The 16,089-nt window shown below is 42.9% G+C and overlaps 1 protein-coding gene across 3 annotated transcripts in view; it reads left to right on the top strand.

Annotated features, from left to right (window-relative positions):
- The window catches only part of LOC133660203 (CUB and sushi domain-containing protein 3-like), a 616,484-nt gene that overhangs the window by 263,999 nt on the left and 336,396 nt on the right, over window positions 1–16,089 (top strand). For all 3 annotated transcript variants that reach the window (XM_062063483.1, XM_062063482.1, XM_062063484.1), the window contains exons 18-19: window positions 541–729; window positions 12,626–12,742. In XM_062063483.1, the coding sequence (XP_061919467.1) occupies window positions 541–729; window positions 12,626–12,742 (306 nt within the window). The remainder of the gene's footprint in view (window positions 1–540; window positions 730–12,625; window positions 12,743–16,089) is intronic.

Here is a 16,089-nt window from a genome sequence, read left to right as displayed (position 1 = left end):
AGAAAAGTTTTTAAAAAGTCACACAAAATAATGTATGTCCCTCCAAATTTGTTAAGCTGCCTTTCACAAACACTAATTGCCATTATCAAAGTGTTGTTATGCTTTTTGGTGTGTCTTCTGCTCATCATGTCATCTTCTTGACATTGTCACAAACGCATGCATTTTTAACTGAGAGTCAATATAAAAGTCAAAGTGTAGTTTCTGTGAAAAAAACAAACAAAAAACACTTAACCTGCTTCTGCTTTTATGCAGATATTTTTTGTTTGGAGCCTGAAACAACATCAAAGCTTTCTCAGCACTTTTTCAAGACGCTGCCCTAGATATTTTACGGATTGCAAAAATACAGGACTGCCAATTCATGTTTGTTCAATGCTTCAATGTACTTCTGCAGGTCAACTGTCATATTTGCATAAACCAGTGCATATTCTTCTATTAATAAATAGTTAAGTTGGTTTTGAAACAGTGGCAGTTAGACAGACTTGAGAATTCCTCTTTCAATTCACTTGTAAAGCAATGCTTTCATAAGTCTTCTTCTTTTAGTTGTCACTGTGGACACACACTCCTGCATGGATCCTGGCATCCCTGTCAACGGTGTGCGGCTCAGCCACGACCTGTCCATTGGATCAACAATGTCCTTCCAATGTGATCCAGGATATAGACTAAGCCATGAGGAACCTCTGGTTTGTGAGAAGAACCACTTTTGGAGCCACCAACTTCCCACTTGTGATGGTATGCACACCAACTTTCTGCACTGCACCTTAACATACCGGTATCATACTTTGGTTTAGCAGGACATACCTTTATTTTGTTAACATACATCATTCCCTATTTATCGCAGCCAAATGCTTCAAGGCCCGGCCATGGTAAACGCATTTCTGCATAGTAGGATTATTATTAATAAATCAAATATTGCCATAGTTAGAGCATACAAAAACTGTTCACCACCATCTAAATGTTTTTTTTTAACATAATTAGAGCCCTCTAAACATGAAGCAACACCTATATAGTCACCTTTTCACTCGTTCAGTAAAGTAGCTTTGAGAGTGTTCTACTTTAGTTTACAGTACTTACTGGTTTCCCGGAGGATCCTCCAAGTGTCATTTTGGCCACTACTACATGGCCAATATTGAAAATACTTTGTCACATCCTGGGGGAATCCTCTGAATTAGAGCTGGGCTTCCATCTGCTGAAACCACAGGCAACTTGACAGTTACAGTTACAAACATTAGCCACGTGGTTAGTATTGTGTCTTGTCATGCCACATTGCTCACCCAAAATGCTCACCATTTTCATGTGGAACTAATAATGCCAGGGTTGAAATGCATGAACTGAGTTATCCATCCATCCATCCATCTTATTCCGCTTATCTGAGGTCGGGTCGCGGGGGCAGCAGCCTAAGCAGGGAAGCCCAGACTTCCCTCTCCCCAGCCACTTCGTCCAGCTCCTAGCAGGGGATCCCGAGGCAATCCCAGGCCAGCCGGGAGACATAGTCTTCCCAACGTGTCCTGGGTCTTCCCTGTGGCCTCCTACCGGTCGGAGGTGCCCTAAACACCCCCCTAGGGAGGCGTTCGGGTGGTATCCTGACCAGATGTCCGAACCACCTCATCTGGCTCCTCTCGATGTGGAGGAGCAGCAGCTTTACTTTGAGCTCCTCCCGGATGGCAGAGCTTCTCACCTTATCTCTAAGGGAGAGCCCCGCCACCCGGCTGAGGAAACTCATTTCGGCCACTTGTACACGTGATCTTGTCCTTTCGGTCATAACCCAAAGCTCATGACCATCGGTGAGGATGGGAACGCAGATCGACCGGTAAATTGAGAGCTTTACCTTCCGGCTCAGCTCCTTCTTCACCACAACGGATTGATACAGCGGCCGCATTACTGAAGACGCCGCACCGATCCGCCTGTCGATCTCACGATCCACTCTTCCCTCACTCGTGAACAAGACTCCGAGGTACTTGAACTCCTCTACTTGGGGCAAGATCTCCTCCCCAACACGGAGATGGCACTCCACCCTGAGAACTGAGTTAATTTCCTCTTAGAATTGCTAGGAATGCTGCTGATAGCTGAGATGTGATAGCATTGACTGTTTGTTTCGTGTCTCGTCTTTTAATGTCACTCAAGTCTCACCAATGTGGAGATGTGTCATTGATGAGGCAGGAGTTGAAGATGAAGTCCATAAAAAAGTTGTTCTGCCAAAAGTTGGTCAACTTTATTGTGAAAATAGCGCTGAAATTAGCCCATGTGTTGTTTTTAGGAATTTGACATTTAACCCGGAAACATAATTCCTGCTTTGTGAATATCCTTATTGACCACCACAAAATAATAATGTTAAATAAGACAACATTGTATTACATACTATATAAGACATGACTAAATATGTGTTTAAAACTTAATTTAAGCCAAACATATGGACAATATGCTTTAAAGAAAACATCTGTGCTGTAGTAAAGCCATGATATTGGAAGTGTGTTGTGGCAAGGGTCGACGGTACTGTTATCACATTGTGTATGCATACATTCACACTCCCTCTCCTGGCAAAACGATGCAGGTTTAATTGGAAATGGAAAGTTACAGAACAGTGGTAGGCATGTGTTTCCAAAATGAGATGTGTCAGCAGCAAGTCTCCCTCCGTCGTAATCAATCCATCCATCCATCCATCCATATTCTACCGCTTTTCTCTCTCTGGGTCGCGGGGGGTGCTGGAGTCTATCTCAGCTGCGTTCGGCGGAAGGCTGGGTACACCCTCATCCCCGCCTCCTCATCGCAGGGCCAACACACACAGACAGACAGATACACATTCACACACTCACACACTAGGGCCAATTTAGTGTTGCCAATCAACCAGGTGCATGTCTTTGGAAGTGGGAGGAAGCCGGAGTACCCAGTGGGAACCAACGCAGTCACAGGCAGAACATGCAAACTCCACACAGAAAGATTCCGAGCCCGGGGATCAAAGCCAGGACCTTTTTATTGTGAGGCAAACACAGCAACCCATGTTCTACCGTGCTGCCCTTCTGACGTAATCCATATTATATTTTTAAATGTTTCTTTATTTTCTTTCATTCAGTCAATTCAATTGTAAAATGAAACAGACAGCAATGTGCAAAGTGCACCACTGTAACGAGCAATGCTTCCTGAAAAGTGGCACAAAGTGGGGTGTATGTTTTTGGACGGTTAACATTGGACATGCACTAGAAAGCATCATACTGAACAAAATGGCACATTATCAACTTAAAGTTACTTTTAGCCACAGTGAGTCTGACTGCGGGCTCAGCCTCAAAGCCAAGCATATGCTTGTCAAAATACTTTTCCTCAATAGATAGACCAAGTTTTTTTGTGAACAACTTACTTAGAGAGTGTTTTATGAGTCATGTAAACGTGAAAACAGATTATCTCAACTTCAAAGCAAGAAGCTCAGCTGTTCCTCCTAGTTTTGTTATCCCATATAATCTCCCTCTCTGGGCTGTATATGTAAAGTAATTTTTTTGTGGATTTCTGAAGCGCAGGGATAATATGGTGATTACTGTTGCCGTACGCAGACTGTCAATGATGTCCCTTAGTCATGTGACGAAGAAGTATATCTAATAAATCACATGGAAGAGTTGGCGGTATGCATGAGATACAATGCTGTGTATACAATGGCATGTAAATTAACTTGATGTCCTGGAGCCTTTACTTGCCTAGGTGTGAGCCAGACTGGTGCCAAATGCCTTGGCCTACTGCCTATGGACCCTCTAAATAGACACTCTGCCAAGTGCACTCATCCACTTTTAATGACTTTATATAATTCTGGCTCATTAATAAAATATCTGATATAATTTTGTTGGTGGATAAGGATTCAGGCCTTGATGTGTTATGCTTGCTATGGAGCCCACGGGTGGAAGGAGTGAGAACAAGAGGGGTGTATGTGTGTGCAACTCTGAGGCCTTAGGCATTCCAGTGATCTTCCAAAACATCATCTGACGTACATTGCGTTGTCAATATTTGCATTGCATAGAAGAGTTGCGCGTCTAATATTGGTATGGTATGGTTTATTTATTTCAGACACGCTTAACAAGTTACATTAAAGGACCCTATTTATGCTGCCGACTTTGGTACTTATTTCATAGTTCTGGACCTAAAAATGATGTCTACAGATAAAAGTCCCCCAATTATGTCTACAGATAACAATCCCCCCAAAATAGACACAGTAGTGATTTTTGGGCTTGTTTTGTAATGAGTTTCAGCACATTTTGGAAAGCCCGCTTTCAGCTCCAAAATGTATTGCGTCGAAAGGGCCGCATTTACTAAAGGTTTGCATGTACTTAAACATGTGCAAACTTGATAGAACACACAAAGCTGATTTACTAAACGTGAGCAAAGTGAATTCCCCCTCTTAAAGGGGAACTGCACTTTTTTGGGAATTTTGCCTATTGTTCACAATCATTATGAGAGAAGGGGAATATTTTTTGCTTTCTAACAGGTTGTTCTTGGAAGCTAGCAATGATACCACTCAATCACTTTTAAAATGCATTCAAAAATTGTCAAAGACACTTAAGTTATGTTCCGTCACCTGTATAATAATCAAAATTTGGTTGGTAGAGTGGCCGTGCCAGCAACTTGAGGGTTCCAGGTTCGATCCCCGCTTCCGCCATCCTAGTCACTACCGTTGTGTCCTTGGGCAAGACACTTTACTCACCTGCTCCCAGTGCCACCCACACTGGTTTAAATGTAACTTAGATATTGGGTTTCACTATGTAAAGCGCTTTGAGTCACTAGAGAAAAGCACTATATAAATATAATTCACTTCACTTCACTTCAAATGTGCCGAAGAATTAGTTCTGGCAATGATCAAAATACGATAATTATTGTTATTAATATTAATACTAGTAATCGTATGTTTTATTTCTGCACATTTTCTTTATTTATTTTGAACTGTTTAATCTTAGTAGTAATATTTAAAATGCACCATGATATAGATTATTTTGGGGTTATTTTATTAAACAATTTTTAGTCCTTGCGGTATAAAAAATGTTATCTAGTATTGCATATTTCAATGAGTATCAATATCGAGTAGAACATTTATGCATCATGACAACCCCAGAGAGCCCACAGTAGACCAAATGTCCTATTAAAAAAATTGGGATGATTAACAAGTTGAATGTGCAACCTTCTGATTTTTATCGTCCGCCAACCTATTTTAAGGTGTGCTCAGGTGTCAAGATTTACTGCTGCTTTGACAAACAGGGGATATCCACACACACATTTTGTTAGCGAGTTATTAAAATGCCTTTTATGATCTTGGATGGAAATCATAATAGGTAAATGGTAATTTTCTGATAAAAAAACACACAAAATACCAGAATATAAAGTCTTCTTTGCCAGAGATCCCGATTGGACACTAAAAGCTATATGAAGACTTTGTGTAAACTATTTTGACACCTCTAAAACGACGATCTTCAATGACTATTCCATGATTAATTTACCTAATACACATCTATTTGCACAAACGTCACTTTATTTAGTTTTTTTTTTATTAAACGTCTAAAAATTTGAGTTTGGAAATCTAAATTTTCTTCCAGTACATCCATGTGTTTTGAGAAGAACTTAATATTGTTGTGTTGTTTATCTCTTATTTCATTCAACACGGTTGAACCTGTCTTCCATGTCTTTCAACTTCACTATTATTTCTTGGAGACTACCTGGACCTTGGATCCTTTCTACGTCCTCCTTCTCTGCATTCATTTGCGACCGTTTGCTTGCCTTGCTAGTGATCGTTTGCAAACCTAGCTTGTGTTTGGATTACTGCCATTAATAACACGTTATTAACACGTTACTTTTTCTAATAACGACCGATCTATCTAAGTACATTTTCGTGTGTCACATCGCCTACTTTTGAAGTGGTTGTATGTAAATAACAAGCGCTTTAAATGGTAAACAATTTTAATCAAGGGTCAGGTAAGATAAAGTGCAAGCTCGGCAGTAAAGTAAGCGGGCAGGCGGAATCTCGAGAGGCACTTTTTTAAGGTCAATGGTCATGTCTCTCACTCCAACATTGCCCATTGTCAGTAGCTCACTAGTCATACATTTCCGGCCTACACACAATTAACACTGTGTGTCACATCCGGTCCAGCTGTGCTAGCAAAACATGATCTTACACTTTATCAAATGTTGATTAATGTTCCTATCAAATTACAGTAAAAGCTTTGGTATCAGTGATACTCATTGCACAGCTCACTAGCTTTAAGATGCAGGTCGCTAGGGATGTATATTGTCAGGATTTGATCGATACATTACCAATATCGATATTCCTGGTATTCATCAATACTCTTATCAGTGCTAGTTGAAGATGTGGAAAAATGCACGTTTTATTACCATTTTTATTAGCACAAGAGGTTGTATGCCATCAACATTATGTAAACTCTCACAGCAGTGAAGTCTTTTAGCAACGCTTGCTTTTTAAGTCAACTATGTTTGCAGTGCAAAGTGCAATGGAGTTATCATGTCATCATCTTGTCAAGGCCAAACAGATCCAACACTGTGTTTTTATCAATTACAATTACATTGAGCTGGAAACACTATTTATGTATGGCATTCATGCGCAAAGCACATACCTTTTATATGATGTATAAAATAAAATATGTAATATAAATCATACAATCAATTAGCATGTTAGGTGAGTGTGCATTTAAGCAAGGTGCGTTTTATTGCCACACATACACACCGCTATGCAGTGACGTCAGGCGGCAAATATAGAGACCTGTCAGTGGATGCCATCTTGCTTCAGAGCAACTTTATGAATTATTATAATACTTATTTGTTTTACTTTTTTGAGTGAATTAATATTGGCCTCTGGATTATTTGCCTCCAATGGGCTCACCACTCATGGGAGGGGCCATAGAGGTCGGGAGCGTTGTGAGCTGGGCGGCACCCGTCGGCTACATAAGCTAGCTCTTGGGACGTGGAATGTCACCTCGCTGGGGAGGAAGGAGCCTGAGCTAGTGCGTGAGGTGGAGAAGTTCCGGCTGGATATAGTCGGACTCACTTCGACGCACAGCAAGGGCTCAGGAACCAGTTCTCTCGAGAGGGGCTGGACTCTCTTCCACTCTGGCCTTGTCAGCAGTGAGAGGCGACGGGCTGGGGTGGCAATTCTTGTTGCACCCCGGCTCAGAGCCTGCACGTTAGGAGTTCAACCCGGTGGACGAGAGGGTAGCTTCCCTCCGCCTTCGGGTGGGGGGACGGGTCCTGACTGTTGTTTGCGCTTACGCGCCAAACAGCAGCTCAGAGTACCCACCATTTTTAGATACACTCGAGGGAGTACTGGAAAGTGCTCCCCCGGGTGATTCCCTTGTCCTACTGGGGGACTTCAACGCTCATGTTGGTAATGACAGTGAAACCTGGAGAGGCGTGATTGGGAAGAATGGCCGCCCGGATCTGAACCCGAGTGGTGTTTTGTTATTGGACTTTTGTGCTCGTCACAGATTGTCCATAACAAACACCATGTTCAAACATAAGGGTGTCCATATGTGCACTTGGCACCAGGACACCCTAGGCCGCAGTTCCATGATCGACTTTGTAGTTGTGTCATCGGATTTGCGGCCTCATGTTTTGGACACTCGAGTGAAGAGAGGTTTCTACTGATCACCACCTGGTGGTGAGTTGGCTGCGATGGTGGGGGAGGATGTCGGACAAACCTGACAGGCCCAAACGCATTGTGAGGGTCTGCTGGGAACGTCTGGCAGAGTCTCCTGTCAGAGAGAGTTTGAATTCCCACCTCCGGAAGAACTTTGAACATGTCACGAGGGAGGTGCTGGACACTGAGTCCGAGTGGACCATGTTCTGCACCTCTATCGTCGAGGCGGCTGATTGGAGCTGTGGCCGCAAGATAGTTGGTGCCTGTCGTGGCGGTTATCCTAGAACCCGTTGGTGGACACCGGCGGTTAGGGATACCGTCAAGCTGAAGAAGGAGTCCTATCGGGTTCTTTTGGCTCATAGGACTCCGAAGGCAGCGGACAGGTACCGACAGGCCAAGCGGTGTGCGGCTTCAGCGGTCGCGGAGGCAAAAACTCGGACATGGGAGGAGTTCGGGGAAGCCGTGGAAAACGACTTCCGGACCGCTTCGAAGCGATTCTGGACCAACATCCGCCGCCTCAGGAAGGGGAAGCAGTGCACTGTCAACACCGTGTATGGTGAGGATGGTGTACTGCTGACCTCGACTGCGGATGTTGTGGATCGGTGGAGGGAATACTTCGAAGACCTCCTCAATCCCACCAACACGTCTTCCTATGAGAAAGCAGTGCCTGGAGAATCTGTGGTGGGCTCTCCTATTTCTGGGGCTGAGGTTGCTGAGGTAGTTAAAAAGCTTCTCGGTGGCAAGGCCCCGGGGGTGGATGAGATCCGCCGGGAGTTCCTTAAGGCTCTGGATGCTGTGGGGCTGTCTTGGTTGACAAGACTCTGCAGCATCGCGTGGACATCGGGGGCGGTGCCTCTGGATTGGCAGACCGGGGTGGTGGTTCCTCACTTTAAGAAGGGGAACCGGAGGGTGTGTTCCAACTATCGTGGGATCACACTCCTCAGCCTTCCCGGTAAGGTCTATTCAGGTGTACTGGAGAGGAGGCTACGCCGGATAGTCGAACCTCGGATTCAGGAGGAACAGTGTGGTTTTCGACCTGGTCGTGGATCTGTGGACCAGCTCTATACTCTCGGCAGGGTCCTTGAGGGTGCATGGGAGTTTGCCCAACCAGTCTACATGTGCTTTGTGGACTTGGAGAAGGCATTCGACCGTGTCCCTCGGGAAGTCCTGTGGGGAGTGCTCAGAGAGTATGGGGTATCGGACTGTCTGATTGTGGCGGTCCGCTCCCTGTACGATCAGTGTCAGAGCTTGGTCCGCATTGCCGGCAGTAAGTCGGACACGTTTCCAGTGAGGGTTGGACTCCGCCAAAGCTGCCCTTTGTCACCGATTCTGTTCATAACTTTTATGGACAGAATTTCTAGGCGCAGTCAAGGCGTTGAGGGGATCCGGTTTGGTGGCAGCAGGATTAGGTCTCTGCTTTTTGCAGATGATGTGGTCCTGATGGCTTCATCTGGCCAGGATCTTCAGCTCTCACTGGATCGGTTCGCAGCCGAGTGTGAAGCGACTGGGATGAGAATCAGCATCTCCAAGTCCGAGTCCATGGTTGTCGCCCGTAAAAGGGTGGAGTGCCATCTCCGGGTTGGGGAGGAGACCCTGCCCCAAGTGGAGGAGTTCAAGTACCTCTGAGTCTTGTTCACGAGTGAGGGAAGAGTGGATCGTGAGATCGACAGACCGATCGGTGCGGCGTCTTCAGTAATGCGGACGCTGTATGGATCCGTTGTGGTGAAGAAGGAGCTGAGCCGGAAGGCAAAGCTCTCAATTTACCGGTCGATCTACGTTCCCATCCTCACCTATGGTCATGAGCTTTGGGTTATGACCGAAAGGACAAGATCATTGGTACAAGCGGCCGAAATGAGTTTCCTCCGCCGGGTGGCAGGGCTCTCCCTTAGAGATAGGGTGAGAAGCACTGCCATCTAGGGGGGAGCTCAAAGTAAAGCCACTGCTCCTCCACATCGAGAGGAGCCAGATGAGGTGGTTCGGTCATCTGGTCAGGATGCCACCCGAACGCCTCCTTATGGAGGTGTTTAGGGCACGTCCGACCGGTAGGAGGCCACAGGGAAGACCCAGGGCACGTTGGGAAGACTGTCTCCCGGCTGGCCTGGGAACGCCTCGGGATCCCCCGGAAAGAGCTGGAAGAAGTGGCTGGGGAGAGGGAAGTCTGGGCTTCCCTGCTTAGGCTGCTGCTCCCGCGACCTGACCTCGGATAAGCGGAAGAAGATGGATGGATGGATTATTTGATCGCTAGGAGGTCGATTGATGAAGCGTGTTAGCGCCACATTTACTTCAAACTGACACTCTTATTTGCATGGATTAATTTGAAGTACTTTTCTGGAGGAAATATTGTTGCGTTACAAACTTTTGGGTGGTGTTGCTTCCTTATTTTGTGATTATTCCAAACTGATTTTTATATCCTACACATGTCATTCTTATGCGTTGCAGCGGCACCTACAGTAAATGAACGTCTCAGCGCTCCTTTGTCATAATTATGATGGTCAGCTGAATAAAAAAAATACCAATAGCTGTAATATTTGTCCAGAATCTTGACCGTCCTCATGGACAATTTGGAACCGGTACCAAACTTTACTGGTACACAGCTCGGCAGGTCACATAGTAGTTTTAACAACAAATGGTAAATTACCATGTTGTTATGGTAATGTGGAGGGCCACAATTGGTAAATTTGCCTTGGGCACCCAAATGACTGAATCATGCCCCTGAGTATGCTCGTACAAAGAAATTGGGCTCATGAAATAAACCCCACATGCATCCATCAATTTTCTACTGCTTATTATGTTAGGGTTGCAGGAAGCTGAAGCCTATCCAGCAAAAGGCAGACTACATCCTGAACTGGTTGCCAGTCACTCAGAGAGCACACAACAAGAAGTCAATTGTGTGAAGCCCTACTAACTGAGCTGCAAAAATAAACGTGTTAAATCCCATATATGTTGTCAAAAAGGTGATGCCTATGATGTGATATGACCTTTTAGTTGGGTTACATTCACTGCATGGGAAAATAATTGCCTGTTGGATTAATGTCCAATTAAACCAGTTAACCTTTAGATCGATTTATTAACCTCCATGCCCTCGTCAGCCATTAAGATGAGAGAATTAACTTTTTAACTTCCTTTGAGAGATTAGAGGCTTTTTAATATCAAATTGTGTATTAATAATCAACATACAGGTCAATGAGGCAAGATGTCAAGTGTTGCATGTTTATACAACAACTTCTATCGCTTTATCAGTAAACACTACCAGGTCGTTGATCGGGAGGATTTCCCTTAACAGAGTAAAAAGTGAATCAAATGCTGCATCAACGTAATCTCCTTTGTATGGAATACATTCAGGATCACTTTAAGGCATGGGTGTCAAACTCTGGCCCGCGGGCCAAAATTGGCCCGCCGTGTAATTTCACTTGGCCCTTGAGGCGATATCAAATTAACACTAGAGCTGGCCCGCCGATTATATACAGCGGCGGTGCCGCTAATTCTCATACTTGCCAACCCTCCCGGGAGAGTCCCAAATTTCAGTGCCCCTCCCAAAAATCGCCACGTCCGCTTTTCATCCAGTCCAACGAGTGCTGGCCCAGTCACACAATATGTGTGGCTTCTGCACGCACATACAAGTGAATGCAACGCATACTTGATCAACAGCGATACAGGATACACTGAGGGTGACCGTATAAACAACTTTAACATTGTTAGAAATATACGCCACACTGTGAACCCACACCAAACAAGAATGACAAAAAGATTTCGGGAGAACATCCGCACCGTAACACAACATAAACACAACAGAACAAATACCCAGAATCCCATGCAGACCTAACTCTTCCGGGCTAGAATATACACCCCCGCTACCACCAAACCCCGCCCCCCCAACCCTGCCCCCCACACATCAACCCCCCCCCCCCCACCACCACCACCACCCCCTCCTCCGTGCGTCGGTTGAGATGGGCGGGGTTGGGGGCGGGGTTTGGTGGTAGCTGGTGTGTATATTCTAGCCCGGAAGAGTTAGGGCTGCAAGGTGTTCTGGGTATTTGTTCTGTTGTGTGTATGTTGTTACGGTGCGGATGTTCTCCCGAAATGTGTTTGTCATTCTTGTTTGGTGTGGATTCATAGTGTGCCGTATATTTCTAACAGTGTTAAAGTTGTTTATACGACTACCCTCAGTGTAACCTGTATCGCTGTTGATCAAGTAAACGTTGCATTCACGTGTGTGTGCGTACAGAAGCCGCACATATCTTGTGACTGGGCCGGCACGTTGTTGAAAAGGATGTCGTGTCGGCTTCAAATTAGCACAGGAGAGAGATTGAACCCTTCTGTTTAAAAGTTGATGAAAGAGTTTTAATTACTGCTCCGGTTTGGATTTTATGAGCCCTCAAAGTCGGTCCCGTCCATCGCTGCTTGCAGCTTTAATTATTATTATTATTATTATTTGAAACTCGATTTTGCATGTCACTATAAAGTTATATAAGCCTTGCTTGTTCAATATTCAATGCAAAACTTGTTTGGGTCCCTATTAAAAGGTTATTTTGTTCAACCTTACCCTGCGGCTTTGTTCAGTTTTAAATTTTGGCCCACTCTGTATTTGAGTTTGACACCCCTGCTTTAACGTAACGACTGCAATAACGGCGTCCGTCCTCTAAATATGCTTGTGTCAGTTAATTGACTATAAATGTCATGGAATATACCTTTTTCTGTCCACATATCACTTTTAAGGTAATTTATGAGTGGACTATATGAAGGGTTGCATGACAGAATTGCTGAATCAATGAATGATTTATTGTTTGAGGAGACACAGGGTTGGTCTGAAACAAGGCAGAAGAAAAAAAAAAAACATTGTGTTGGCAGAATTACAGGTGCTCATAAAACAGTAGGGTAGGATGTGATGCGACTCAAATGCATTATTCATCCAAATTGCTCCTTTCTCTTCAGGTGAGGGATTTATTGCTTCATTTACAGTTGACTTTTTCCCCAGCAGCATTTATCATTCCTTTTTCCTCCCTTTCTATTCAGCATCATGCGGTGGGGATATTAGAGGACCTGGTGGTGTCATCCTTTCTCCTGGCTACCCTGAGCTATATCCCAACTCCCTCAACTGTACGTGGACTGTAGAGGTCAGCCATGGAAAAGGTTTGTCAAAAACACAATTACTGTACACACACTGCTGCTTGTCACAGCCAATGTCTTTAACATGAGAACTCCAAGGCTTTTCTAACCCCCCCTCAGTTTGAGACTAACAACTCAATTGCAATGCAATATAATAGCCATAGTTAAAGGCCTACTGAAATGTTTTTTTTTTATTTAAATGGGGATAGCAGATCCATTCTATGTGTCATACTTGAACATTTCGCGATATTGCCATATTTTTGCTGAAAGGATTTAGTAGAGAACATCGACGATAAAGGTCGCAACTTTTGGTCGCTGATAAAAAAAAGCCTTGCCTATACCGGAAGTAGCGTGACGTCACCGGAGAAAGGACTCCTCACATTTTCCCATTGTTTACAATGCAGCGAGAGAGATTCGGACCGATAAAGTGACGATTACCCCATAAATTTGCTATCCAAGTCAAAGTCCTCCTTGTTGTGTTGCTACAGCCAGCCGCTAATACACCGATCCCACCTACAACTTTCTTCTTTGCAGTCTTCTTTGTTCATTAAACAAATTGCAAAAGATTCACCAACACATATGTCCAGAATACTGTGGAATTTTGAGATGAAAACAGAGCTTTTTTGGATTGGATTCAATGGGGTACCAATACTTCCGTTTAACTAGTGACGTCACGCGCATACGTCATCATATATAGACATTTTCAACCGGAAGTTTAACGGGAAATTGAAAATTGCACTTTATAAGTTAACCCGGCCGTATTGGCGTGTGTTGCAATGTTAAGATTTCATCATTGATATATAAACTATTAGACTGCGTGGTCGGTAGTAGTGGGTTTCAGTAGGCCTTTAAGTTACAAATATTACAAACGATTTCCTGTTCCTGAAACAAAACAAACAGATGGACTTTGACATGATTTTAGAATGCAGGTTTCACCTTGCCCACTATGACTCTTAAGTCATAGTGGGCAAGAATTATGTCACAGGACAATACATATCAACTTATTTTATTACTGTTGTACCTGTAAAAATAGGTGTGATTAGTCTAAAAATGTTTTTAAAACGTTATAACATTTAATTAATCCTTCTCGTGTTTGGGTTAAAACAAAAAGTGTATATTTTCAGTCATTTTGTTAGCAGTTACTTAAGATAAGAAAATAATATGGTAAGAAAAAAATGTTTATTACTCAAAAATATTGTTATTTTGTTCAGCTTTCAGTTTTTGCCTGCATTTTTATTTTGCATTACAGTGTTGTCCTTAGGAAAGTGTACAGTATATCGTTAAAACATGATATGATTCCTGATTATTACTCATTTATAATGTGTTTAATGTTAACTTTTTTTAATAGTTTGCTTTAAACCAGGTATTTTATACTGGGGAATTTTTAAAGGGGACCTATGATCAATTGTGTCTTTTCTGACTTGTAAATGTTGTTATAATGCTGGATATTTGTTTTAAACAATGCCAAAGCATCAAATCATAAGGGTTTTTCAGTCGAGTTACATTGTGACATCACAGCAAGGTGGACATACCTATTTGGACATTAGGTAAAGCTATCATGCAGAGTGGGAGGAGCTCTGAATGAGGCTCGTTGATTTTGAAGAAACACGAGAGGTAAAGCTAAAAAAAAAAAATATATATTTTTTGTATAATGCATTGACATAAATGCTGCTAAAATCCTCTTTTTTATGCAGCTCTGTATTGAGTGTGCACGTGTACATAATGTTGTGACCTGGTGTGTCTATCTGCTGTTTATTATGTCTATTTTGGCGGTAAAAAATATTTGTGATGTTCGTTTATAATACATATATTTTTAACAGTGTACATTTTCAAAAGATAGATTATGATGCTTTTGGAAAGGGTGGGGTGTGGTTTAATTTGCCATCTGGGAACGCCTCCAGAATCGAACATCTTGCAGACTCAAAAAAGTGGTTATAAACATGACTGTGGAGCAAGTTTACACCAAACCACATCTAATTCATATGATCTAAACCAGGGATTCTTAATTTTTTTGACCTCAGCGCCCAACTTTTTCTCTACAGAGGGTTCTGGGGCCCACTCGAATATCAACACTGAATTAGGAATCCTACGCTTGATTTTAATCATGCTCAATACTTATATCTAACCTACTTACAGTTTACAACATTGTCAAATTATATGAAACTGTGTGTTAAACACAAAAATAAGTATTACAAATACAAAATTAATATGTTTCTTAGCTAAACTGTCTTTAAAATTAAAGTGCAAATGAAAATACAGCTTCACAACTTTAGTCACAATTTTTACACTTAAACACCTGTGGTGGAAACGTGTTTTACAACTGAGCACCCCTTGTTTTGCGGTCCTCTAGGGCAGTGTTTTTCAACCTTTTTGCAGCCAAGGCACATTTTTGTTCATTGAAAAAATGCAGATGCACACCACCAACAGAAAACATTAAAAATGTAAACTCGGTAGTTGATATTGACAGTAAAAAGTCATTGTTGCAATTGTTGGATATTAATTCAAACCATAACCAACCATGCATCGTTATAGCTCTTGTCTCAAAGTACTGTCACAACCTGTCACATCACGCCGTGACTTATTTGGAGTTTTTTGGTGTTTTCCTGACGTCTTGCGCTCCTATTTTGGTGGCTTTTCCTATTTTGTTGGTATTTTCCTGTAGCAGTTTCATGTCTTCCTTCTAGCGCTATTCCCCGCACCTGTTTTGTTTTAGCATACAAGACTATTTCAGTTGTGCGGACACTATTCTTCTTTGTGTGGAAATTGTTGATTGTCATGTCATGTACGGATGTACTTTGTGGACGCCGTCTCTGCTCCTCACTCTGTAAGTCTTTGCTGTCGTCCAGCATTGTGTTTTTGTTTACTTTGTAGCCAGTTCAGTTTTAGTTTCATTTTCCATAGCCATCCCTAAACTTCAATGCCTTTTTTAGGGGCACTCACCTTTTGTCTATTTTTGGTTTAAGCATTAGATACGACGTTTACAAAGCAATTAGCTGCCTGCTGCCACCTACTGATATGGAAGAGTATTACATGGTAACTCTGCCGAGCTCTAGACAGTACCGACACTCAACAACGGCACTTTATTTTCAGATTATAATTACTGGTTTGCACAAAATGTTTTTAACCCAAATAGGTGAAATTGCATAATCTCCCACGGAACACCAGCCTGTATCTCACAGCACACTGGTTGAAAAACACTGCTCTAGGGTGTGCTCATCTATGGTTAAGAAACACTGATCTAGACCACAACAAGATTTTTAAATGTAAACTTACAACCATAATAGGTCCCCTTTAAATATAACTACTATCCAAGTGGCTCTGTATGAATTGGGACTTTTTTTCTTCTAAATTTGTGTATTCATTAAAGGCCT

The sequence above is a fragment of the Entelurus aequoreus genome, linkage group LG11, assembly GCF_033978785.1.
Source record: "Entelurus aequoreus isolate RoL-2023_Sb linkage group LG11, RoL_Eaeq_v1.1, whole genome shotgun sequence".
NCBI classification, from domain to species: Eukaryota; Metazoa; Chordata; class Actinopteri; order Syngnathiformes; family Syngnathidae; genus Entelurus; species Entelurus aequoreus.
Note: the sequence above shows the minus strand (reverse complement) of the source record. Positions and strands in the feature narration are given on the sequence as shown.